At 42.5% G+C, this 27,681-nt stretch overlaps 1 protein-coding gene across 11 annotated transcripts in view; it reads left to right on the forward strand.

The window, feature by feature from the left end:
* Positions 1-27,681, forward strand: part of LOC144594466 (rho GTPase-activating protein 44-like) — a 261,024-nt gene that overhangs the window by 204,976 nt on the left and 28,367 nt on the right. For 6 of the 11 annotated variants that reach the window (XM_078400965.1, XM_078400971.1, XM_078400974.1 and 3 more), the window contains exons 10-16: positions 1,767-1,894; positions 4,410-4,521; positions 11,497-11,578; positions 13,815-13,895; positions 15,368-15,481; positions 16,337-16,428; positions 20,079-20,259. In XM_078400965.1, coding sequence (XP_078257091.1) covers positions 1,767-1,894; positions 4,410-4,521; positions 11,497-11,578; positions 13,815-13,895; positions 15,368-15,481; positions 16,337-16,428; positions 20,079-20,259 — 790 coding nt within the window. Of the gene's footprint in view, positions 1-1,766; positions 1,895-4,409; positions 4,522-11,496; positions 11,579-13,814; positions 13,896-15,367; positions 15,482-16,336; positions 16,429-20,078; positions 20,260-23,621; positions 23,673-27,681 lie in introns of all 11 variants that reach the window. The other 5 variants (XM_078400964.1, XM_078400970.1, XM_078400973.1 and 2 more) reach the window with 1 other exon arrangement.

Here is a 27,681-nt window from a genome sequence, read left to right on the forward strand (position 1 = left end):
AGTTATTTTGTAATGAAGCTATTATAGTAGCAACCATGAAATAGGCAACTTTATGATATTCAACAAAGTGTGTACAAAATTACTTTCGTTGGTAGGTCTAGAATTATTGAAAGTTCATAATGATGCAGTCGGTTAGCACATAAGCAAGGTGCTTCAAAAATGCTCATATTTGCAGGAAGCTAGGAAGAGCAATCTGTAGAAGTGCTTTCTAAAGATGATGCAGAATCATCTTGGGTTTGTTTACTATGAGCTTTCCCGATCTTATTTTGGCTGGTTTAATCCAGTTGGTGGAACTGCTGCCTTGCAGCGCCAGTGTCCCAGGTTCGATCCTGACCTCGAGTGCTGTCTGTCTGTGTGAAGTTTGTACGTTCTCCCACTGACCACACGAGTTTCCTCCGGTTCCTCCATTTTCCACCACAATCCCAAAGAAAGGTAGGTTTGTGAGTACATTTGCCTCGGAAAAAGTTGTCCCTAGTGCGCAGGGAATGAATGCAAAACTGGGAAGACATAGAACTGGGGTGAACGGGTGATCGATGATCAGCATAGACTCAGTGGGCTGAAGGACCTGCTTCAATGCTGCATTTTTCAATCAATCATACAATCAACTTGCCCTCAGAAACAATAAAAATGTCATTCCATATTTTCTTTGGGAATCACAGTTAGTCCTCCCTCTAAAACCAAGAATGAGGAAACTATTTTTGCAAGGTTCTATTTCAGTTGCTTGTTCTCTCAATGTTCAGCATTTGGATTGGTCACCTTAAAAAATTATATTTAAATGGCTATAATTTTGGAGGCTCTTTTAACTTGGCAAAACAGGGACTCAAGCTGGGGCTGTACATCATGAACATGTTTATCTGCTTGTAACAGAGTGGACTTCTGTTTATAAGCTCGTGTTGGGCATAACCCTGCACAGTGATATGAAGTAGATAGTAATATGAAGTATATGAAGCTCAAGAATAAGCCATTCAGCTCGTCGAATCTTCTGCACCCTTCGAAGGGTTCCCACCTGATGGAATTCTTTCACTTTCCCAAATGATCCACATATCCTCAGATTCATTTAGCATCCAAAAATGTATTGATCTCTCCCACAGTGAAGAACTTCAAAGCTTTACAATTCTCTGCATCAAAAAAATCTCCTCATCCCAGCCTTAATGCCTGATTCCTTATCCTGAGACTATTCCCATAGGTTTAGTTTAGTTTAGTTTAGAGATTTAGCATGGAAACAGGCCTTTGGCCCACCGAGTCCATGCCGACCATCGACCACCCATCCACACTAGTTCTATGTTACCCCATTTTCTCATCCACTCCTTGCACGCTAGGGGCAATTTACCGAGGCCAATGAACATATAGACCCGCATCATTGGGATGTGGGAGGAAACGGAGCACTTGGACAAAATGCACATGGTCACAGGGAGAACATGCAAACTCCACACATACCAAGTGTGAGGTCAGGATGGAATCCGGGTCTCTGGCACTGTGAGGCAGCAACTGCACCAGCTTCGCTATTAGTTCAGGTCTAGTTGATGTCTAATTTTAGACTAGGCCTTCCCAATTGTTCCCTTTATATAATGCCTTTGTATGTGCTTTCTGTGAAAATAAATGTGGAAGCTCAAAGCAGAATCAATATTAATTTCAAAGCCGTAACAGCAGTTGTTTTAACTAAAATGCAATGCCAATCTTTTCACAGTAATTCATTTGTTAATAGGCAATGTGAAAACCTTCTGCTAATGTCTGGAAATGTCTCTAATTTTTATTTCCTACCAAAGAGGCGTGGATAGAAAAGCCATCCTTCGGCAAACCACTGGAAGAACATCTCGTGTTAAGTGGACGCGAAATTGCATTTCCTGTTGAGGCCTGTGTGACAATGTTGCTGGAGTGTGGCATGCAGGAAGAGGTACCTATCCCTTCTCATTCACCCATCCTTTTCAGGGCGGCACAGTTGCGCAGCGGTAGAGTTGCTGCCTCACAGCGCCAGAGACCTGGGTTCGATCCTGACTACGTGGGTGCTGTCTGCGTGGAGTTTGCACGTTCTCTCTGTGATTGCATTGGTTTCCTCCAGGTGCTCTGGTTTCCTCATACATTCCAAAGACGTGCAGGTTTGTAGGTTAACTGGCTTCTGCAAATTGCCCCTGGTGTGTAGGATGCAAAACTGGGACAACATAGAACTAGTGTATGGATGATCATTGGTCGGCGCAGACTCAGTGGGCCGAAGGACCTGTTTCCACGCTGTATATCTAAACTAAACTAAACTAAGCTAAACTAAACTAAACTGCAGTTAGCTTTAATCACCCACTGTTTTCCTGCTGTATCCTAGACCTGTTGGTGTGCACTTGTTGAGTTATTATTCTCATTGTAAATCATTGCAAATGCTGAAAATCCAAAATAAAAACAGAAAATGAACTATATCTACACTGTAGGTGTTGAGAAAGAACATAGTTGGCACTTCATGTTAATGGCTTTCCATCAGCCACAGGTAGTGCCTCTGGGAGAGGAATAACTTGCTTCCAGTCCGTAGTCAGGATCAAACCTGGGTCTCTGCCGCTGTAAGGCAGCAACTCTACTGCCGTGTCACCCTCAGCCTAGATAAGAGATGTAGCAGATATTAAACTGATAAGACAGATGCCACACTTGATCTCAGTCCTGATCTTTGACCTGAACTGTTAAAACCGTTTATCTCGCCATTAATATAACCTGACTGGCTTCGTTTTCCTCTGCTTTTGTCTCAGGTCTCCAACAAAATGCTGGAATAAATAATGGTAATTAGTAAGATCTACCACTGTGACTTTGGCAGTGCAACAGAAAATAAATAGAATTGAGGTTCTGTAAACAGTTTAATTTTTCTGTGCTGTTGCCATGGCAGTGGACTCAAAAAATGGAGAAACAGATCAATGTAACAGATGACGAAACAAGGAACTGCAGATGCTTGTTTACCAAGGAAAGAAACAAAATGCTGGAGTAACTCAGCAGGTCAGGCAACATCTCTGGAGAACATGGATAGGTGATGTTTCGGGTCAGTGTGAAGAAGGCTCCTGACCCGAAACGTCACCTATCCATGTTCTTCAGGGATGCTGTCTGACCTACTGAGTTACTCCAGCATTTTTTTGTCTTTCCTAGATATAACAGGACAGTCTTCATTTCTTTGTCAGCAGAAACCTTGGTTAGTTCAGGAATATCAGAAAGTAAGGAAGTGTTTATTTTTCAAATTGGTGAGTGTTAAAGAAAATCAAAACAAAAGCTGTTTGTGAGGCAGTGGGGCAGCAGCCAGCAGTGGACCTGCTGTGTTACAGCGCCAGAGACCCAGGTTCGATCCTGACTACAGGTGCAGTCTGTACGGAATTTGTATGTTCTCCCTGTGACCGCGTGGGTTTTCTCCGGGTGCTCCGGTTTCCTCTCACATTCCAAAGATGTGCGGGTTTGTAGGTTAATTGGCTTCTATAAATTGTAAATTGTCCCTAATGTATAGGATAGCTCTGATGTAGGGTCGGTGTGGACTCGGTCGGCCGAAGGGCCTGTTTCTGCGCTGAATCTTTAAAAAAAACTGCACCTGCTAGAAATCCAAAAACTAAAAGCAGAAAATGCTGGAAATATTCAGCAGGTTAGGCCGCATCTGTGGGAAGAGAAACAGATTTAACGTCTCAGGTCAACCAGTGACATGATTTTAACAAGCAGAGATTGTACTAATATATTTTATTTTTGCCACTTAATTGCCACTTAACTAACAGAGTGCTTTGTTTCATAGCCCAACACATTGTGTCACTGTATAGTGTGAAGCTTACTTTGCAATAATATTTAGTGTAGGAAAATAACTGCAGATGCTGGTACAAATCGAAGGTATTTATTCACAAAATGCTGGAGTAACTCAGCAGGTCAGGCATCAGTCTGAAGAAGGGTCTCGACCCGAAACGTCACCCATTCCTTCTCTCCTGAGATGCTGCCTGACCTGCTGAGTTACTCCAGCATTTTGTGAATAAATTGCAATAATATTTAGTCACTCTGCCCAATTATTTATGGACATAGAACAAACAATCCTCTCAATATGTAAGCATGTTGCACAGCATGAAGCCAGTTAACAATTAAATATTTTTCCATGTTTTTGAATGATCTCTTCAAGCATGTTAAATAACAGGTTTGAATTGTCCTCTTAAAACAAGTGACTGAAGATCTATCCATTTCCAGTTCATGCTTGGCTAACCACATAGTTCCTTAATACTATTCCCCAGATGTGCTTCTGCTGTGCAATTTAGGGAAAATTATTACGTCTCAGAGTCCAAGTGCTGCTCCTTAAATCAGACGTGACAGGGGAACGATTGCCAGAAGTGGCACTTTAGTACCGAAAGTAAAATTGTCACGTTGTGGTTCTATGTGAATATTAATAGTTGTGGTGAGATTGACGAGATCTTTTTCTCCAGGGCCTTTTCAGGGTAGCTGCTTCTGCCTCCAAACTGAAGAAGCTGAAGGCATCACTTGACTGCGGTGTGCTGGACGTGCAGGAATACTCTGTGGACCCTCATGCTGTAGCAGGTACGTTACTCAACATAAATTGATGTGGTTCTGAAGCCAATGTTATAAAATAATCCATTCATTGACTTAAGTAAATATTGGGTCTTCTACAATAATAACAATATCTTTTGTTCTGGCGTCACCTTGATTACATTTGCATTATAGTTCACGTAACTATCCAAGAAGATTTTACACTGACACAAATTAAACTAGATTTTAACCTGGCCAATGTTGTAACTGAATATAAAACAATAAGAATACCCAATACCAATATCTTTAAATCCTTTGATTCAATCTAATTCTTCCGTGCAATCTTCAAATCCTTTCATCAAAAGATTGTTGGTGCTAAAACAAATAATTAATTTATTTTATCAATTTAATTTGGTAGATCACAGCCTAGTTATTTTAAATATTTTGATCTGTCGATATAAATATTTTGGTCTGTCGTTGGGCACAGGTTAGTGATTGTGGATGATCAGCCATGATCACAATGAATGGCGGTGCTGTCTCGAAGGGCCGAATGGCCTCCTCCTGCACCTATTTTCTATGTTTCTATAAACCACATCAGATTTTAAAGTGCAGTTTCACTTTGGAAAATAATGTTATATTTTGTTATTTTATTTTATACTTTTAGGATAGCCCTCTGTATTTACTTTGTACTGGGCATCTACTGTATATGAAAATGAAATACCCCTCAATTAGCCTTACTTATTAATAACCTGCTTTGTGATATTACTTGTGTGAAGAAGGGTCTTGACCCGAGGCTTCATCTATTCCTTTTCTGCAGAGATGCTGTCTGACCCGCTGGGTTACTCCACCATTTTATTTCTATCTTCATTATGCTACTTGTTTTTTCCTTGGTTGTTTTGGCCCTTCTTGTCAGATGAACTCTTGAAATCGTTCATGGCCCACATTTTTCAGTGGATGGCAACAATGCTAAATCATTGAAACTGCTTGCAGCTAGGGGATTAGCACCCATGCATAGTTTAGCACAGAAATCCTACGTCAGACCTGAGTCAAACATCCTCTAAAGACCCTCCTGTTTGCAGGTGTCACCAAGAGAAATCACTGGGATCAAAATGAACTTAAAGGATAGAACTATATCGTACGAGTCAAACGCATAATATAGAAGTGCCTTTGTGATCGTCTCTGCTTCATTAATTCGGTGCATTGTATTCAAGATATTTCTATCTTAATGCACAGTATTAACTCAATAGTCTTGCTGTAAGATACACTGAAAATGTTTGCTTCAAAATTGGATTGCACCCTATTTTTGGTGCACTAATTGCATGTTATTTATAAACTAAAATTGTGAAATTGGCTAAAGATATTTTAGAAACTGTGCTGTTCGGAATTACACTCAGAAGCATACAGGGAAGCTGGGAACCCGAACAGGTCTTAAAAAGAATGGAATAAAATGAACCCAAGTGCCTTGAAAGGAAACATGTCAGACCTTAAAGGAAACCTCTCCATGGCTACCATAGAACCGGCTGTTCTGCCATAGGTGGCGCCTCCTGCCTGCGGCTCAGTAGATCATTCCTCATTGGGGATATGGTGATACTCTTCTGGATTGTTTGTAAGGAAAATGATTTCACTGTGTTTGCACTTAACATATGTGACAATAAAAAGCACTATTAACTATTGACTATTGAGAACTGGCGCAAGTAAGTTGCCATGGAAACACAGGAGGCATGACACATCGATTTTCTGATGCATGGAGCCCCCTCAATGCAGTTAGAACATAGAACAGTACAGCATAGGAACAGGCCCTTCGGCCCACAATGTCGGTGTCAAACATCACGCCAAGGTAAAGTAACCTCATTTGCTGGCAACTGAACCATCCTGTCAACAACTAGAGAGTGGTCCTGAGCTGCTATCTACCTCATTGGAGTTCCTTGGACTATCTTTAATGGGACTTTCCTGGTCTTTATCTTGCACTATGTTGTTCCCTTTATCCTGTATCTGTACACTGTGGACGGTTCGATTGTAATAATGTGTAGTCTCCCACCGACTGGAGAGCATGCAACAACAGGCTTATCACGGTACCTCAGTACACGTGACAATGAACTAAGCCTCCCCATGGGATCATAAGACCCGACTCCCTGCGTACCCATGAATCTGACTAAAAGCCTCTTAAACACTAGTATTGATCCTAGTATTGCAACAGCCTCTACCACCACCCCTGGCAGTGCATTGTGACATGATGCATGTGTCTTCACACGCCATTGCCACATGAAGTAGAGATCGCCACATTAGCTCTGACATGCATGGTATGAAATAGCTGCAGCTGGTAGGTTTCAGATGTCCAGGACTTTGGAAAACAGGGCTGGCACATACTGTGCCCAGGCATTGATGTCAGAATGGAGATGTTATAATGACCCCTCATTGATGCAGTGTGGTCCTAGTCTACAACATTTGTCAGCTGCACCCAACAGCTCTAATTTACATCAGTAAGGGATGAAATACACAGTGCACAACTAATGCTACCATTTGGTCTGTGACTGGTGCCAGATACATTTCAGATTCACTTTGATGAACTGCATACAGAATACACCGGGGCGGCACAGTGGTGCAGTGGTAGAGTAGCTGTCTTACAGCACCAGAGATCCAGGTTCGATCCTGAGTACAGGTGCTGTCTGTACAGAGATTGTACGTTCTCCCCGTGACCGAGTGGGTTTTCCCCTGGTGCTCCAGTTTTCACCCACACTCCAAAGACAAACAGGTTTGTAGGTTAATTGCCTTCAGTGAAGATTGTAAACAGTCCCTAGTCTGTGGGATATTGCAACTGTTTGGGGATCGCTGGTTGACATGGACTCGGTTGGCCGAAGTTTCCGCGCTGTATCTCTGAACTGAACTGAATTGCCTGGGCCAATTTACCTATGGCTGTAGTTTCTCCAGGAAATGATCAGCAGTATATCTGACCCATTAAATTAAATGTATGCATTATTCGTACAGAGAAAAGAGGTGAAAATCACTTCTGTTTTTGGTTTGTTTTGTTTTAGGATGTCTAAATAATAAGCACAACCTAATGATCTATGTGGAGGGATGTGCTGGCATTGGAAAGGGTCCAGAGGAGGTTTCCGAGAATGATCCCAGGAATGATTGGGTTAATATCGGATTAGCGTTTGAAGGCACTGGGCCTGTACTCGCTGGAGGTTAGAAGGATGAGGGGGGAATCTCATTTAAACTTACCGAATAGTGAAAGGCCTGGATAGAGTGAATGTGGAGAGGATGTTTCCACTAGTGGGACAGTCTAGGACCAGAGGCCATTGCCTCAGAATAAAATTTGGAAAGGAGATGAGAGGAATTTATTTTGGCAGAGGGTGGTGAATCTGTGGAATACATTGCCACAAACGACTGTGGTGGCCAAGTAGATGGATACTTTTAAGGTGGAGATTGACAGATTCTTGATTGGTAAGCGTGTTAGGAGTTATGTGGCGAAGGCAGGAGAATGGGGTTGAGAGGGAAAGATAGATCAGCCATGATTGAATGGCGGAGTAGACTTGAAGGTTTAAATGGCCTAATTCTGCTCCTAGAACTTTTGAACTTTAAAAACCATGTAATCCCCCAAAAAAACAACTTTATGTATATGCATTGTATATAATTCCATCGTACAAATATTTCAAGAGTCAAGTCAAGTGTGTTTTAATGCCATATGTCCTGAAATGGAACAATGAAATTCTTACTTGCAGCAGCACAACAGATATGTAAAAATAGTACTCTATGAAAAACGTTGCCACAGAATGGCAGCATTTTGAAAAAATATGTTTTAAATTGCTTTATAAAAATGAATTTGGATATTTCTCTGAGTATTTATATGTGCATGTCACAATTTGTTTTGCAAAAAAACTTATTGCTTTCTGTCTCTTGCCCTGCCCCTACCCCTCACATCATCTTAATGGCTGTCTCCCCTCGACTCTTTTGGTTCAAATAATCTCATCCTGAAACGTCAACTGTACATTTCCCTCCGCAGGTGCTGCCTGGCCCGCTGAGTATTTCCAGCAGTTTGTTTTTTGCTGGTGTGAAGTACCCTGATATTCTTTACAATGTTAAATATAAGTTGTTATAGGGCAATTTCCTTTGTTTTAGGATCCAGTGCTTTATCAATAGAGAGACAATCTGAAGATTGTAATCCTGTTACTGTCCTATACCCACTATAGGATAGTCAGTTATTTTAATTACATTTTCCAGGCAGCAAACCAGGAAAGAAAAGAACCATTTCTAATGAACTTTTTTCTCACCAAAGTTTTTGTTAAAAATTGTAATCACTGCCTCAAAGTGTCCCTCAAAGACTTGGACATCAACCTCAGCACTTGGGAGTCTCTTGCTCTGGACCGTCCAACCTGGCGTAGCAAGCTCACCACAGGAGCCCGTGCGGCAGAGAACAGACGCACTGCAGAGGCCCAGAGGAAACGCACCGCGCGCAAGGCCCGGGCTACCTCCACTTCCACTGCAGCACCCATCCACTTGTGCCCTACGTGCGGGCGTGCCTTCCGGATTGGCCTCACCAGTCACTTCCGGACCCACAGTCACCAATCCTCCAACTGAAAGTGAAGTCATGGTCATCTTCGAACCCGAAGGACGAACAACAACAACGACAACAACAACATACAGGCTTTCACAAAGTGAGATGACTCGTTATCACCATCATAAACACGGCTGCATAACAATTAAAATCTAAAATAAGAAATGGATGTGAAATGCTACTAAGAGCATTTAAATACTTTTTTTTAATGACAATTATGTAACACTATCTTCATGTAAGGTGTGTGCAGCGGAAACAAAGCTTTTGTTAAAAATGGTAATCACTGGCATCGAAGGTGATGGGGAGAAGGCAGGAGAATGGGGTTGAGAGGGAAAGATTGATCAGCCATGATTGACTGGCGGACAAACTCGATGGGCCGAATGATCTAATTTTGCTCCTGTGTCTTACAGTCTTTTTGGTGAGAAAAAGGTTCATTAGAAATGGTTCTTTTCTTTCCTGGTTTGCTGCTTGGTAAAATGTAATTAAAATAACTGGATGCCAACGATCTCTTTCTCCTGATGCAACATCAGTTCACAGTGGAAGAGGAAGATTCATACTAAAAGTTCACCAGATCTTTGTTGTATTCTTTCTTTGAGGACAACTGCAAACAATACTTTGCTGTTAACTACATATTTCAGGTCTTTATCTTTTTTCCAACTCTGTATCCGCAATGCGATTTGAGTAACTTTAAACTCTTGGTTGTGCCCTCCATCGACTCCTTTAAGTCCAGGCTCAAAACCTATTTCTACTCCCTAGCGTTTGAGGCCCTCTGAGGGGGCGCTGTGAACTGTTTATGTATATGCTGTTATGTTTGTTTCTTAGTACCTGAACTGATGTACAGCACTTTGGTCAACGTGGGTTGTTTTTAAACGTGCTATACAAATAAAATTGACTTGACTTGACTCACGTGAGCAAAGCAAAACTGATAGCCATTAGCAACTAGGGCAAGGAAAGTAGTCCATCAAACCCTTTGCAAGAGTCCCTCTGGGAACTAGGCTTAGAAAACAGTCATCGCGGGAGCATTTTTGCAAGCAGCATGACTAAGATCTTCACTGCATATTTTAATGCTGTTGGCACCCAAACACTTTATCAGGCCTTGGGCATAAAGTCTTTGAGAAAAATAAACTCAGTCCTGACTCTGGTGTCTCTGCTCATCCACACCTATCATTTACATGGCAGTTTCTCCCCCCAAAAAATGCAGCGTTGCTAATTTTTACTCTTGCAGATGTCCTTAAAACGCTGGAAAACCATTGGGACTCAAGCTATTTTTAATCACGCCTTTGAGTTTTGGAAGGTTAGGGCCAGTCTGACTGAGTGTTTTATATCTGCAGCAGTCGGCAGCCATTTATAGCATCTGCCTTTCATCAACCCAATCCCCTTCTGCCAAGAACAAGAGGTTCACAGGCTCAAACAGCATACTCACTCATATTCTTGGCATTTCTATTTTGTTTCCCACAGTATTTGAATAATCCTGGATTATTCCAGACCTTCCTGCAGTCTAAGAGAGTTTCCAGCGAACCAAAAGCAGGAGTTGCAGCAATCAGTGGTTGCTCTAACGCGGGCATCAGCAGCTACAGCGACCTGTTCCCCATGCCTCTCCCTGCCATTGCAATGGGAAGGTGCTGAGCAACAATTCCCTCGAGACCAGAAACACACACGTGGACACAAGTACTTTATCTGCGTGAAATTACCTCAACAAAGGGCGACGCAGTGGCGCAGCTGGTAGATCCGCTGCCTCACAGAGTCGGATACCTGGGTTCAATCCTGACCTTGGGTGCTTTCTGTGTGGAGTTTGTACATTCTCCCTGTGATCTTGTGGGGTTTCCTCCGGGTGTCCCAGCTTCCTCCCATATCCCCAACTCGTGCGGGTTTGTAGGTTAATTGGCCGCTGCAAAATATCCCCATGGAATGCAGGGAGTGGATGCGAAAGTGGGATAATGTAGAGCTGGTATCAGCATGTCAGCGTGGACTTGGTGGGCTGAAGGGCCTGTTTCCACACTATGTCTATATAAAAACTGGAATAAAAAGCAATTGACATTAACACCATTTGGTGCCCAGAGCTGAAATTCATCAATTGCAGATTAAACTGTGAGTGTTGCAGGCATTGAGGACACAAGGTGGGATCCAGTTAACCACTTAAATTAAATCCCTACCACTGTTAGATTCTATGAAAAGCTATTGTGAAAGTAGGAGTAAGGACTTTTTTTGTTATTAACTGCAAAGCTATGCAGGTTAGAGGCAAAATGAGTCCCATCAAACTCCCTGCTGTTTGCAACCTGAAAACAACTGTGGGGCAGTGGAGGACCTCAATAAGGGCAATACAATCACAGTTTCAAAAGGTGTCTCTATGCACTATAATCTTTACCATATTGACGAAAATATTTTGCTTCTCCAGGATAATTAAAAGGCATTTACAATAATCCTATTGCTGCATTAACTAAATGAAAAATACACCTCTGTTCTATTTGTAGGAGCTCTTAAATCTTATCTTCGAGAGCTACCAGAACCTTTGATGACATTTGAATTGTATGATGAATGGATACAGGCATCGAAGTAGGTATTTTTTAATCAGTTCTTTCAGTTTCATCTGTTCCCATTAATAGAGTACTGGGCAGCATCTCTGGAGCAAAAGGATGGATGATGTTTCGGGTCAGGGCACTTCATCAGACTGAAAGTAGAGGGGAGGGAACTGGGGTAAGAAAAGCTTACCTTAATACTTCCAGTTCTCTCTCCTCCACTTCCAGTCTGAAGGTTTCCAACCAGAAACATCACCCATCCTTTTTCTTCAGAGATGCTGCCACCAGCATCTGCAGTTCCTTTCTACACATAAAGTAATAGGCATTCAGTTTGTTACAATATTGATGTAAGTTAAACTTTCCAAAAGGGGCAACAATTAGCTGCAGCTTTTAATTTCATGGTGTAAGCACCATTTGAATATGTTATTATTTTGATATTTTGTTTGCTTTGTTTCATATCACTAGACATCACCGATCAGATTTTATTGTAAGCATTTAATTAACCAATTCAAATGGAAGGTATCTGATAATTTAGAGACAACGAACTGCAGTTGCTGGAATCTTGCACAGAACACAAAGTGCTAGGTGCGGCACAGTGGTGCAGCGGTAGAGTTGCTGCCTTACAGCACTTGCAGCGCCGGAGACCCGGGTCCAATCCCGACTATGGCTGCTGTCTGCACGGAGTTTGTACGTTCTCCCCGTGACCGCGTGGGTTTTCTCCGAGGTCCTCGGTTTCCACCGACACTCCAAAGACGTGCAGGTTTGTAGGTTAATTGGCTTGGTATAAGTGTAAATTGTCCCCAGTGTGCGTAGGATGGTATTAATGTGCGGGGATTGCTGGTCGGTGCAGACTCCGTGGGCTGAAGGGCCTGTTTCTGCTCTGTATCTCTAAACTAAACTAAACTCAGCAATCTGAAGAAGGGCCTCGGCCTGGAATGCCACCGATCCATGCCCTGCAGAGATGCTGCCTGACCTGCCGATTTACTCCAGCACTTTGCAGATCTGAAGACAATTATGTAATAAAGCATTGATTTTGCTCAAGTATGCAACAAGACGTTATCACAAATATATATATATCAAAGCATTGATGTAGCTTAAACATGCAAGACCGTGAGGTTTCCAGAAGGGAATGCTTTTATTTGAGGAGGTCAACAAACCAGGTTTGAATAATGGAGTAGCTGACCTCCTTGTGTGCAATTTTATTCTGAGACGTAATAACAGGGTCGACTTAATGATAAAATACTGCACTGTCCTTTGAACAGGCAAATAGGTCTGTATCACCCTTCCTTTTCATAGAATTTCCACATAGCTTTTGAGTTAACAGCATTGGATACTATTCACAAAATAGCCATCGTCCAACATAAAGAAGAATGTGCAAACAGTCCACTGAACCTTCCCTCAAATATCAGGAATAAATTGTTGCTTATCAATATAATTGGTAGGTTCAAGCTCCCTCGCTAGCAGACAAATCATAGAGTCATAGAGTCATACTGTGTGGAAACAGGCCCCTCGGCTCAACTTGCCCATTGCAACCAACGTGCATCATCTGCACTAATCCCTCCCGCCGGCATTTGGCCTACATCCCTTTAAACCTGTCCCATCCATGTACCTGTGTAGGAAGGAACTGCAGATGCTGTTTTATACCGAACATGGACACAAGAGGTTAGATTTTGACTTCACAGGTAGATAAAAGATTTAAAAGAGTAGAACGATTGTATCGAATTACAGTAGATCCTCCTCTGTGAAGAGCATGCAAAGAATGTTGACACTCTGGTGCCATCTTGTTTGTCATAATAGACCAACATAAACACAGCAGAGTGGCGCATTGGTAGAGTTGCTATCTTACAGCGCCAGAGACCCAGGTTAGGGTGCAGTTTGTATGGAGTTTACCCATTCTCCCTGTGACCGTGTGGGTTTTCTTCGGGAACTCTGGTTTTCTCCCACCTCCCAAAAACGTGCAGATTTGTAGGTTAATTGGCTTCTGTAAATTGTCCCCCAGTATGGAGGGTAGAACTAGTATGCAGGTGATCATTGATCGACATGGACTCGGTGGGCTGAAGGGCCTGTTTCCAATCTGTATCTCTAAACTAAAATAATTTGGCTGTAATTATATGATAGTCAAATATATATTTGGAGATGGACTAACCGGTAAGGTTGCATATTTAACATTTCCAGAGATGTACGTTTTTAAGACTTATCTTTAAAATAGTTATCATAATACTGGAACATTTGTAAGTGTGGGCAATTATCTCTCTCTGTTTGGAAATAACCAGTATTCAGGACCAAGATAAGCAGCTTCAAGCATTATGGAATGCGTGTGAGAAGTTACCCAAGACAAATTACAACAATTTCAGGTAAACTTAAGTACCACAATTGTCTACAATTCAAGTCTGGCTCTCCATTTATTTTCTTATTAGTGCAGTGGTGTGAATCACTGCAGTGGTACAGTAGTGCGGATTCCCAACCTGGGTTACATAATGAATAAAGCAAATTTGCCCACGATTCTAATAAAAAGCAAGAGATTTAATTTATTGGTTGATTGTTTTTTTTTATCGGCGTAGTTTTGTGGAATGGAATGCTATCTCTAGAGGCCACTACAGACTAATTTAGCTGTTCTAAGTCTGGGCCCAGAGCTAGTTCTATGTATTTTAAGTTTATTCTATGTATTATAATAGGATAGGTGGTGCAGCGGTAGAGTTGCTGCTTTACAGCGGCAGAGAAGTTTGATCCTGATTACGGGTGCTGTCTGTACGGAGTTTGTACGTACTTCCTGTGACTGCGTGGGTTTTCTTCAGGTGCTCCAGCCTCCTCCCACATTCCAAGGACGTGCGGGTTTGTAGGTTAATTGGCATCTCTAAATTGTCCTTAGTGTGTAGGATGGACCTAGTGTATGGGTGATTAATGGACAGTGCGGTCTTGATGGGCCAAGCCTGTTTCCACGCTGTATCTCTCAAGCAAAGTATATGGTTGGGGAGAGAAAGGTGCAGCCTGGAAGCACTTAGATAGGGCTGAGAAATGGAAGGAATTTAAACAATATATGGCTGGAGAATCTTTAGATAGTTTAGAACGAGAGACTAGTCAGGGGACATCTGGAATAGTTTAGGTGATAAATATAGAGGTGAATTAATTAGCGATGGAATCGTTTTAGAGAGGGGGGATCAGTTGTACAACGGTATGTCTGTGACTAGCATATGATTTTATTAAAAGAAGAATGTTCAAATTCAGTAATATTAGATATGGCTCCGCAGAAGAATGTAATTGAATAAATAAGAGGTGAGAAGATTAAAGAGAGCCGGGAGCCATGGGAGGAAGCGTGGAGAAAACCCACGCGGTCACGGGGAGAACGTACAAACTCCGTACAGACAGCACCTGTAGTCAGGATCGAACCCGGGTCTCTGGTGCTGTAAAATGGCTGCGCCACTGTGCTGCCCTTGGCTTTTGGTTTTTGTCTTGACTTTTGTAAGACTCATCTTGTTTTGATCCACCTCTGCGTTCAGTCATCTGGGCTCCATGCTTCTGAGATTCCTCCTTTTAGCCCCTTTTGCTTCTCCATCTGCCCTGTTCTCATCTAAGACCAAACACCAAGCCCATTTCTTTCACCCTATTCTCCACGGAGTTAATATATTTGTGAATCAGTCTCCAGGAAACAGCTTGGGATGTTTTCTGAGTTAAAGATGCAATTATAATCTCAATCTTCTGAAACAAAAGCAGGGTCTTTACATTGAGCTGTGATTGTTTTTATCCTCATTGCTAATTATCACCGTGGCAAATTTCTTCTTTTTTGATAATGAGCTAATTTACTCATTGCAATTTTTTTAAACTGCAGATACTTGGTAAAATTCTTAGCCAAACTAACAGAATACCAAGATGCCAACAAAATGACACCCGGTAATATGGCGATCGTGCTGGGACCCAATCTGTTGTGGACAGCCAACGAAGGGTAAGATTTATTTGCCTGGATTTAATTTTATATTAACAGTCATAAGGTCATCAAGGAAGAAATTAAAGCATAACCTTCTCTCGCTCAAAATTCTCACAATTGGCTCATGTTTTTAAGGCCTTTCCCTAGCTTGGTTTAATTTATTTTATTTTATTTTAGAGCTATAGCTATAGCTTGGAAACAAGACCTTCGGCCTACCGGGTCCCTGCCGACCATCGATCACACGTTCAAGCTCTCCCTCTCAACCCCATTCTCCTGCCTTCTCCCCATTACCCCTGACACCCGTACTAATCAAGAAGCATGCACTTCTTACACACTAGGTGCAATTAACCGACAAACCCGTACGTCGTTGGAAATGTGGGAGGAAACCGGAGCACCCGTAGGAAACCCACTCGGTCACGGGGAGAACGCGCAAACTCCACACAGACAGAAGCCGAGGTCAGGATCGAACCCGGGTCTCTGGTGCTGTACGGCAGCAGCTCCACCCGCTGTGCCATAGTGCCGGCCTTTGATTGCTGATGGAAATTCTATTACAACCCTTGTCATTACCAGGAACATAAGCAGAGGTTGGAAGCTGAACCTGGTAACTGTCTCCTTGTCAATGCTCCATTGTATCATCAGCTGATACAATACAATACAATACAATATATCTTTATTGTCATTGTACAGGGGTACAACGAGATTGGGAATGCGCCTCCCATACGATGCAATAAATTAATTAGCCAGTCAGTATTAATTAAGATGCAATTAGACCATGGAGTACTGGAGAAAGCTTTGTTGTAAGGTGCTAATTATTTTTGTGAATAATTAATTCACTGAAACACAGTTAACTTGAATGTTATTTTTTGTCCAAAGGTCCATGACTGAAATGATGACAACTGTTTCCATACAAATTGTGGGAATTATTGAGCCCTTAATTCAACATGCTGATTGGTTCTTCCCAGGAGGTAAGCGCTGAATTAGTGAATTATTTACAAGCTGGAAGGGGTGTAGAGACGATTTACGAGGCTGTCGCCAAGACTCGAGGGCCTGAGTTCTAAGGAGAGGTTGAGCAGGCTAAGTGCAGGAGAATGAGGGGTGGTCTTGTAGAGGTGTACAGAATCATGACAGGAATATATCGGGTAAACGTACAGTCTTTTGCCCAGAGAAGGGGAATTGAGAAGGATGAGAGGGGATCTTATTGAAACATATAAGATTATTAAGGGATTGGACACGTTAAAGGCAGGAAACATGTTCCCAATGTTGGGGGAGTCCAGAACCAGGGGCCACAGTTTAAGAATAAGGAGTAGGCGATTTAGAACGGAGATGAGGAAAAACGTTTTCAGTCAGAGACTTGTAAATCTGTGGAATTCTCTCCCTCTGAAGGCCATGGAGGCTAATTCTCTGGATGCTTTCAAGAGAGAGCTAGATAGAGCTCTTAAAGATAGCGGAGTCAGGGGGTATGGGGAGAAGGCAGGAATGGGGTACTGATTGAGAATGATCAGCCATGATCACATTGAATGGTGGTGCTGGCTCGAAGGGCTGAATGGCCTACTCCTGCACCCATTGTCTATTGTCTATCCAGAGGACATAGGTTTAAGATGAGGGGAAAAGATTTAATAAGAACCTGAGGGGTAACTTTTTCACACAAAGGGTGGTGGGTGTATGGAACGAGCTGTTGGAGAGGTAGTTGAGGCAGGTACTATGGCAATGTTTAAGAAACGATTAGACAGGTACATGGATAGGACAAGTTTAAAGGGATGAACTCTAATCCAATTTAAACTCTAAACTCTTCTAGTTGTTGATAAGATGGTTCAGCTGTTTGTTAACAGAAACTGTCCCTGAACCTGGAGGTGTGGGTTTTCATACTTCTGTACCTCTTGTCTAATGGGAGAGGGGAGAAGAGGGAGTGTTTAGTATTTCGTCAAAACGAGCAGCTTCTTTTTGCGTCACTTTCGTACTGACTCAAGCTTAACATCGCTGCTAATATTGGACCTGGATGCACTGTTTGCTGTCTTTGTAATGAGGAGCATGAGGCATGAAGCAACACCACAGGCTTGCTGAGCACAAGTGAGAACAATGGAAAGCAATGCCTTCAATTGTGCCAAAATGTAGACGTTGAAAACGTTAGTCAATTTAGGCTTTAACATCAAACAGCAGTAGTAGGATATAGCTCCAATTTTGGGACACAAGGTAGAAGATTTGAGACCAAGTTGAATATTATCCAGTGGAACAGACAGAATGGGCAGGAAGGAACTGCAGATGCTGGTTCAAATGAAAGACAGACACAAAAAGCTGAAGCACAGAAAAAGAGAGGTGGCTTTAGAGATTGTGGGGGCATTGATAGATATTTCAAGAATCACTCGAGTCAGGAGTGGTCCCAGATGATTGGAAAATTGTCAATATTAACCTGCTGCACAAAAAGGGAGCAAGGCAGAATTGTAGGAACTACAGGCCGGTTAGTCTGACTTCGGTGGTTGGTAAGATTTTATAGTCCATTTTAAAGGATGAGGTTATGGAGTACTTAGAAGTTCAAGATAAAATACTGTAGGCCAAAGTCAGCATGGCTTTGTGAAGGGGAGGTCTTGCTTGACAAATTTGCTGGAATTCTTTGAAGAAGGAAATAGCAGGCCAGACAAAGGAGTGTTAGCAGATGTTGTTTACTTAGATTTTCAGAAAGCCTTTGATAAGGTGCCACACGTTAGGCTGCCAAGGATGATGAGACCCCATGGTATCAAAGGGCAGCTACTAGCATGGATAGCAGGTTGGCTGGAAGCAGAAGACAAAGAGTGACAATAAAGGGGGCTTTTTTTGGTTGGCTGCCAGTGACTAGTGGAGTTCCGCAGGGGTCATTGCTGGGGCCGCTACTCTTCACGCTGTATATAAAATGATTTGGACGAGGGGATTGAAAGCTTTGTGGCAAAGTTTGCAGATGATACGTAAATAGGTGAAGGGGCAGGAAGTATAGAGAAAGCAGGGACTCTCCCGACAGGTTGGGAGAGTGGGCAGAGAAGTGGCAGATGGAATATAGTGTAGCAAAGTGTGGAGTCACGCATTTTGGTCGTAGGAATAAAGGCTTATTTTTCTAAATGGGGTGGCAATCCAGAAATCGGAGGTGCAAAGGGACTTGGGAATGCTGGTGCAGGATTCCCAAAAAGTTAATCTGCAAAACGAATCAATAGTAAAGAAAGCAAACGCAAAGCTAGCGTTTATTTCAAGAGGGCTTGTGTACAAAAACAGGGATGTAATGTTGAGGCTCTATAAGGCGCATTTATAAAGCCACATTTGGAATATTGTGAGCAATTTAGGGCATCATATCCGAGCAAGGATGTGCTGGCTCTGGAGAGGATCCAGAGGAGGTTTACAAGAATGATCCCAGGAATGAGTAGGTTAACCTATGATGAGCGTTTGTCGGCACTGGGCCTGCACTCGCTGGGGTTTAGAAGAATGGGGGGGGGGGGGGCAGGGGGGGACACACCTCATTGAATAGTGAAAGGCTTGGATAGAGTGGATGTGGAGAGGATGTTTCCACTAGTGGGAGAGTCTAGGACTAGAGGTCATAGCCTTAGAATTAAAGGATGTTCTTTTAGGAAGGAGATGAGGAAAATTTTCCATAGTCAGAGGGTGGTGAATCTGTGGGATTCTTTGCCACAGAAGGCTGTGGAGGCCAAGTCAGTGGATATATTTAAGGCATGATAGATAGATTCTTGATTAGTACGGGTGTCAAAGGTTATGGGGAGATGGCAGGAGAATGGGGTTCGGGGGGAGAGATAGATCAGTCATGATTAAATGGCTTACACTTGATGGGCCGAATGGCCTAATTCTACTTCTATCCCTTATGACCTTATGAGTAACTCAGCGAGTCAAACAGCATCTCTGGAGAAAAGGAATAGGTGACGTTTTCAAAGAGGGTGAAGATGAGTATAGAGGCATAGAGTCATACAGTGTAAAACCAGGCCCTTCAGCCCAACTTTCCCACACCGACCAACATGTCCCATCTTCACTAGTCCTACTTGCCTGTGTTTGGCCCATATCCTTCTAAACCTGTCATATTCATGTACCGGTCTAAATGTTTCTTTAAACGCTGGGTATCAGGTCATAAGGAATAGTAGAATTAGGCCATTCGGCCCATATCATATCATATCATATATATACAGCCGGAAACAGGCCTTTTCGGCCCACCAAGTCCGTGCCGCCCAGCGATCCCCGCACATTAACACTATCCTACACCCACTAGGGACAATTTTTACATTTACCCAGCCAATTAACCTACATACCTGTACGTCTTTGGAGTGTGGGAGGAAACCGAAGATCTCGGAGAAAACCCACGCAGGTCACGGGGAGAACGTACAAACTCCTTACATTGCAGCACCCGTAGTCAGGATCGAACCTGAGTCTCCGGCGCTGCATTCGCTGTAAAGCAGCAACTCTACCGCTGCGCTACCGTGCCGCCATCAAGTCTCCTCCGCCATGCAATCATGCCTGATCTATCTCTTCCTCCTAACCCCATTCTCCTGCCTTCTCCCCATAACCCCCTGACACCCGTACTAATCAAGATGTGTTAATATGTTTGAATCTGGTGGTTAAATACTTTGTGTTGTATCTCTTTCAAATTCAGATATTGAATTTAACGTCACTGGAAGTTACGGGAGCCCATTGCACACCAATCATAACGCAAACTACAACTCAATGCCTTCTCCAGACATTGACCATTCTGACCGCAAGCAACATGATCAGGCAAGGCGACCACTCAGTGTTGCTACTGACAACATGATGCTGGAATTTTATAAAAAGGATGGGTAGGTATCCTGCCTCCCTTTCTCTATTTCTAATGTAAAAAGCAGCTTTTCCACATACAAAGCAAAATTGCTGCTGAGCTGGAGTGAAACGATATACATGGGAACAATAAGGAGATATAATTAAAACTAATTTGAGTTACGTTTAATACTGTTAGAGGTTACAGGCTCAGTAATCTTAAAATATCTAATGGATGGAAAATAGTTCAAAGCGATGCATATAAGTATATGTGTTTTATTTTTGGTTTCAGCGCTGCACTCGGCAACATTGTTTTTGATATGTGCATGAAATCCTTCACTTCCTTGCCTGTAAGGTCCTTAATGCACTGTTTCATAACAGTTGGCACTAAAAGTATCAGAGTCACCATGCTATTGCACTGATGCTGAGACAACAGTATAAGTTTTGCAGGGCATGTCCAGAACCTTTAATGGCAGTGTGTGTGTATGTGTGTGTGTGTGTGTGTATGTGTGTGTGTGTGTGTGTGTGTGTGTGTGTCTGTGTGTGTCTTTGTGTGTGCGTCTGTGTGTGTGTGGGTGTGTCTTTGTGTCTGTCTGTGTGTGTCTGTGTGTGCGTGTGTCTGTGTATCTGTGTGTGTCTGTATGTGTGTGTGTGGCTTTGTGTGTGTGTCTCTGTGTGTGTGTGGGTGTGTCTTTGTGTGTGTCTGTGTGTGTCTGTGTATGTGTGTGTGTCTGTGTGTGTGTGCGTGTGTGTCTTTGTGTGTGCATAAGTGTGTGTGTGTCTGCGTGTTTCTGTGTATGTGTGTGTGTCTGTGTGCTTGTGTCTGCGTGTGTCTGTGTGTGTGCATGTGTCTGTGTTTGTGTGTGCGCGCATTTGTTTGTGTGGCATTTGTGCATGTCTGTGTTTGTATGTGCGTGCACCTTTACGTGCATGTAGGTGTGTGTGTGTCTGCGCTTGCATGTCTGTGTGTGTATGCATGTATGTGTGAGCATTTCTGTGTGCGTGTCTATGTGGCATTTGTGTATGTGTTCATGTCTGTGTTCGTGTGAGAAAAATTGAGATTAGAAATACAGATAGCATGAATATAGCGATCACAGGGTATCTGGAGAAGATACATATGAAATGTAACCCTTCTCATCAGCAGGATAGATGATGGCTCATGTTTCACTCCTTGTCATTCATTAGTTTCAGCATTTCAAGGTAAATATCCCAAAGCTCTGCCTATTCCCTCTATTGTTGGTTATATGGACCATGCCCCCCTCATGCTGTCAGCCCGAATACAGGTAAAATCTACAATGGATAAATACTACACTTTGGCACTGGAAATCCCTCTCTTTGTGATCCTTTAGTCCATGGTTTTCATTGGTATCTCATCCATAGAAGACACCAATTGTAAGGTCTGAAGAAGGGTCTCGACCCGAAACGTCACCCATTCCTTCTCTCCCGAGATGCTGCCTGACCTGCTGAGTTACTCCAGCATTTTGTGAATAAAAACCTTCGATTTGTACCAGCATCTGCAGTTATCTTCTTATACCAATTGTAAGGTCATGGATTTTTTTGAAAATTTCAAGGCAGATTGTAATATTAATTTGGATTCCAAAGGAAAAAATATTTGAGGTAAATATTTGATCTGATAATGAGCTTGCAGTGAATAGAACTGAACAGGCAAAATCTAAGGTAGACACGAAATGCTGGGGTAACTCAGCGGGTCAGGCAGCATTTCGGGAGAGAAGGAATGGGTGACATTTTGGGTCGAGACCCTTCTTCAGACTCCAGAATTCAGGCAAATTCTAAATTAGGTCAGGGGTCACAACCATGTAAACTGCCCAGTGTTTAGAAGTAAAACATAAATGTCCCCCTTTTTATTGCTTCTGTCTAGTTAGGGTCACATGAGGTTATCTCATTAATGATCAAACTAAATGGTAACAATTAGGACCAAGTCAAGTCAAATTTATTTGTCACATACACATACTCGATGTGCAGTGAAATGAAAGTGGCAATGCCTGCGGGTTGTGCACAAAAATAATTACAATTACAGCATATAAATAAAGTTAATAAGTTACTAAACATAGCACAAAAAGTGTCGACAAAAATTTAGTCTCTGGGGTTATAAAAGTTGACAGTCCTGATGGCCTGTGGGAAGAAGCTCCGTCTCATCCTCTCCGTCTTCACAGCGTGACAGCGGAGGCGTTTGTCTGATCGTAGCATCTGGAACAGTCCGTTACTGGGGTGGCAGGGGTCCCTCATGATCTTGCTTGCTCTGGATCTGCACCTCCTGATGTATAGGTCCTGCAGGGGGACGAGTGTAGTTCCCATGGTGCGTTCTGCCGAACTGTGTTCTAATTGTCAGCTGGAAACTGTGCAACAATATTAGTTTAGATTAGTATAGAGGTAGAGTGTGGAAACAGGCCCTTCGGCCCACAGAGTCCACGCCAACCAGTGATCACCCATACATACGTTCTATCCGACACGCTGGGATCGATTTACAGAAGCCAATTAACAGCAAATCCACACGTGTTTAGAATGTGGGGGGAAACCGGAGCGCCCAGAGAAAACCCACGTGGTCACAGGGAGAACGTACAGGCTCTGTACAGGCAGCACCCGTGGTCAGGATTGAATGTGGGACTGGCACTGCAAGACTGCAGCTCCACCGCTGCACTGTGACCTGTTTGCCTGTGATCTGTATCCATGACTATGATTAACAATGTGCCTCTGCTGGTTCTGTGGTTTTATCGGGTGAGTCACCGAGCCAGAGAGATGCCAGGCCCTTGAGAGGAGCCCTGCAATCGATCCCAGAGTTGCTGAACTAGACAGGGGCAAATTAGTCGACATCCCCACCCTCAGTAGGGATGCGTGGACCTCAGCTGGAAGTCTGTGTGTGTGCTTGGTGTCGATCTGTCTGGGCTTGGTGTGACTGCTGCCTTGCTTGAATAGCCCACTGAGGGTCATTCATAAATAATTGCCTCTTGGGTAAGGTATCGATGAGTGAAATCATGGTTCCCAAAAGAGCAATGCTTTCTGCAGAGAAAGGATGAGGAAACATTTTAAAGGAGAATGATGCACTCTTGTTAAGGGCTCATCTTCTTTACTTTGATGTAACAAGTTGTAAGTGTTGCGATAAACATTATTTGGTATTATGCCGATCGTACTGCACATTGGCTGCTGTCTATTACTGTGAGTAATTTTGTGTAGTTTGACCAAGCCCATTCCAGCTTCTGTTTCATTTTCTTTCTTGCTATTCTCGTTTGCCCGCTGTTAAATCTGTTGTTGTGATGCTAATTCATTCCTGCACTCCTTTTTTTTTGTTTGCAACCTGTTTTCATTCCTGTTAACTGAATACTTTTAGCTGTAAGTTCATGTCAGTCAAGTACTCTTGCCCAGACTACACATTTTACCATTTTAACAGCCTAAATTACAAGAGATCACGTTCTGCATCTTGTCCAACCTGGTTTCTGTGGTAAGCAATCTTTTGAATTTACACCAAAATACAGGCACTTTAAAAATAGCAGCGTTAAAATAAGCTTGCTTTGTTTTGTAAATCTTTTCATTCCAGTTAAAAGTATACCAGAATCTATGCTTTAAAGTCCACCACACTTTGTCTTGTAACACTTTAACCTAACACAGAGTTTGCAAATCTTGTTTATTTACATATTTCCACAAAGGCATGGAAACATGGTGGTGCAGAGGTAGAGTTGCTGCCTTACAGCGCCTGAGACACGGGGTTTGGTTCTGGTTGATTACTGCACAAACACCTCATAAGTGGTGATCTCGCGCAGGTCGGAGTGAGTAGAGTAGTGATTACATTTTGAAGTGGGCCTTTTTGATCAAGTTGAGGAGGTCTAGTTGCTCAATCTCCTTTTTAAATGACCGACTATGGGTGCTGTCTGAACGTAGTTTGTACGTTCTCCCCGTGACCGCATGGATTTTCCCCTTGTGCTCCAGTTTCCTCTCACACTCCTAAGACGTACAGATTTGTAGCTTAATTGGCTTCAGTAAAAAATTGTAAATTCTCCCAAGTGTGTGTAGGATAGTACTAGTAGGCGCAGACTCGGTGGGCCGAAGGGCTTGTTTCTGCGCTGTATCTCTAAGCTAAATTAAACTAAACTAAAGTCACTGTGAGGCTTACAAACATACTTAAAGGAAATATACTTGGCCTCCTCCATTGCCGGAGTGAGGCCGGCCACACACAACTTGGTGGAACAGCACCTCATATTTCGCTTGGGTAGCTTACAACCCAGCGGTATGGACGTTGAATTCTCTACATTTTAGGCAACTTCTGCAAACACTTCACTCCCCCCTGCCTTCGCTTCTTCCTCCCTCCCCCTCCCTTTCTCCACTAAAAGTCAGTTAACCAGTTCCACAGTTTGCAATGATGTTATGCAATGGTGCAATGATGTTATGCGATGGTGCAAAGATGTTATCCCTCTTGGGATCACACCATCGCCGGCCAACAATTGGCCTATCAGGGAGCCACCCAGCCTGAGGTCATCTGTTGCCAGCCCTGCTGTATCGTAGTCTATTCCTCCCCTCTGAAGAAGAGTCCCGACCTGAAACATCACATATCCATTTTCTGCCTCACCTGCTGAGTTACTCCAGCACTTTGTGTCTATCTTTGCTATAAACCAGCATCTCAAAGGGAAGTCACCTTTGTTCCAAATGTATTTCAGTACATTAACTCAATTAACCATTTGTTAACTATTAATTAATTTTGTTCTGAATTTGCAGTGTTGAATTTTTGTTTAGTCTACGAAAGGTTTTGTTACCATAAAAGTGAGGACAATGACAAATGGAACCAAGCGTAATTTTTGCACCAAGAGTGCAACTTAGTTTTAACTTAGAAGTGTCACTTCCTCGGTTCTCAGCTCAGGACAGTTGGGAGTTCAGCCAGTTTCTGGAATTGGCTGTGTAATCTCGACTGACTACTCAGTCTAGATCGAAGAGATCTTTGCATTTTTGGAGGTATCATCTTTTAAATGTGATGCCAAAATGCATGCCTTGCATACCTGACCACACAGCAGCACCAGAAGACCTCAAAGTTCTCCCAATCTCCTGGCCAATATTTGTAGGAAGGAACTGCAGATGCCGGTTCACACCAAAGATAGACACAAAAAGCTGAGGTAATTCAGCGGGTCAGGCAGCATCTCTGGAGAAATGAATCCGTCTGAAGAAGGGTTTGAACCCGAAAAGTTACCATTTTGTGTCAATATTACCTCTTCAGCAGTAGATTAATCCTATTCATGGAATGTTGGATACAAATACATTGCGTGCCATAATAAGCGAGTTCGGTATCTCGATAAACGCAAGGAATCATGGGATTTGTCCACGGTCATTCGGGATAAAGAAAGAGTGTTGCTTGTGATCGCGAACGCAGTGCTGTATAAACTGTGTGTACGTATTGGGCGGAAATCTGTGTAAAAATAACATCTTCGGTGTGAGTTTTCGGTCTAAGTAATAAGAGACGAGTTAACTTTATGTTTATGGTATATGCCATACATTTTAATTTTGTTTACTTGGAACAAAGTCAATATCAATTTGTAGTTTTGAGATGCAACTTGACATAAGTACTGTGCATATGTGCGACCACATATACATGTAACTTAATGGCTAATGTACACTGAAACAATGGTTGATAAATGATTAAACGAAATGAAAGAAATGAAGAGTTGTATGAACTTCCGTGCATTCACTGAGTGAGATGTGTATTGTATTGAACTACGAGGAAATATACCGAATGTGATGGGAGAGTTATATGTTCTTTCACTTGAATATCTGTAAGAATGATGGAGAAGTAATCCCCACATCCCCCCCCCCCCCCCCATTCTAACAAACAACCCTCTATCGTGTGTACAACAACCATGACATGCCACCTCCTAAATATTCATCTAGCATGTTTTTTTAATCAATTATTGGCAATTGCAAAGCACTATGATTTTCCCCAACATTTAATCCCAATCTGGCACATGAAGAATTATTAAAAACTACACAGCAGGTATGCAAAACAAGATCTGGACATGCATCCTGGAATAATCCAGACACACATACAGTATAACTATTAGTAAATAGTCATTGTGGCTTGAAAAAACAAATTCTCTTAAAATTGTTTCTGCAAATGCAACTACACTGGGCCTTCACAAACTAAATGTATAGTTCAGTGCTGTCATTCTCTCAGGGAAAAATCCACCAGTTTGTTTACTGTGAATTAAACACAATAAATGTGTTTTACATGGTGATAACAAAACTGTTTTGCAAAAATAAGTACGATGTAAGAGATGTAAAGCTCTGGTTGAACTCAAATGTTCCAAACTCGCCAAGTTCTGGATTTCAGTTGATATCAAATCTGGTTGAACATAAAGTTGAAATTCTGATCAAAATGATCTACAAGGGCAAAAACATGTCATTTACACACCAATGGAGGCAGTAAATTACATAATGCTGCGCAGACAATGAAAATATCATCAATATGCAGAACTAAAGTGATGTGTAAAGTGTTTCTCAGGATGTCAAACCACTTTGGACGACCTATGGTCCGTTCAACATGAATGCGGACATTGGCAACCTTCTTGGTTTTGTGTACTTTTTCTTTGGTCATTTGCTGATAACCACCGCTGGGAGGGGGAATCTCTAAATAGGCTTGGCGATACATCAAGTCTTCTTGAATGGGAAATCCTCTATCCGCCATTATGCAATCTCCAGGATCAACTGTTCAAAAGTCCACTCTTCCTACCAATGTGTGTATCAGATGACCGCCCACCCCAAGGAAAAGCCAATAAAACCACCAAAATCAACATCGTTTTGTACAAATGAACCATAAATACACCTAGTTAATAGTTTTGAAAGCAGTATTTTCTTACCTCGAAGAAGCAAAACTGGGAAATACATATGAAACTCAGGTCAAAACCATTATCGTTTGTAATGTGTACACACAGTAGCTCAGCTGGCGAGAATGTTTATCCCGAATGACCCATGACCTGGGCAAACTCATGCATGCGCAGTTGTAATACCGAACTGGCTTATATCAATGACTGCACTTCTAAATTGATTCAACGTGGTGTCCTGAGGACTCAAAGGATAATAATGATATTTTGATTTACCATGCCATGTCCGAGTTGACTCCTCCGCACCCATTTTAAAAACTCTTAACTCTGTTACTTTAGACCAAGAAAGGTCAGCCTATAGTATCTTCTGTCAGTTTCTGCCTTGTTCCAGCATTATGGAGACAGGAATTGCAGATGCTGGTTTACAAAAAAAGACACAAAGTGCTGGAGTATCTCAGCAGGTCAGACAGCATTTCTGGAGAACATGGATTGGTGATGTTTCGGGTCGGGACCCTTCCTCAGACTGAAGAAGGACACTTACCTGAAATATCACCTATCCATGTTCTCTAAAAGTGTAGCCTGACCCGCTGTGTTACCCCAGCATTTTGTGTCTTTTTTGTTCCAGTATTATACATCAATGTGCATGTTAGT

The sequence above is a fragment of the Rhinoraja longicauda genome, chromosome 6, assembly GCF_053455715.1.
Source record: "Rhinoraja longicauda isolate Sanriku21f chromosome 6, sRhiLon1.1, whole genome shotgun sequence".
Classification (NCBI taxonomy): Eukaryota; Metazoa; Chordata; class Chondrichthyes; order Rajiformes; family Arhynchobatidae; genus Rhinoraja; species Rhinoraja longicauda.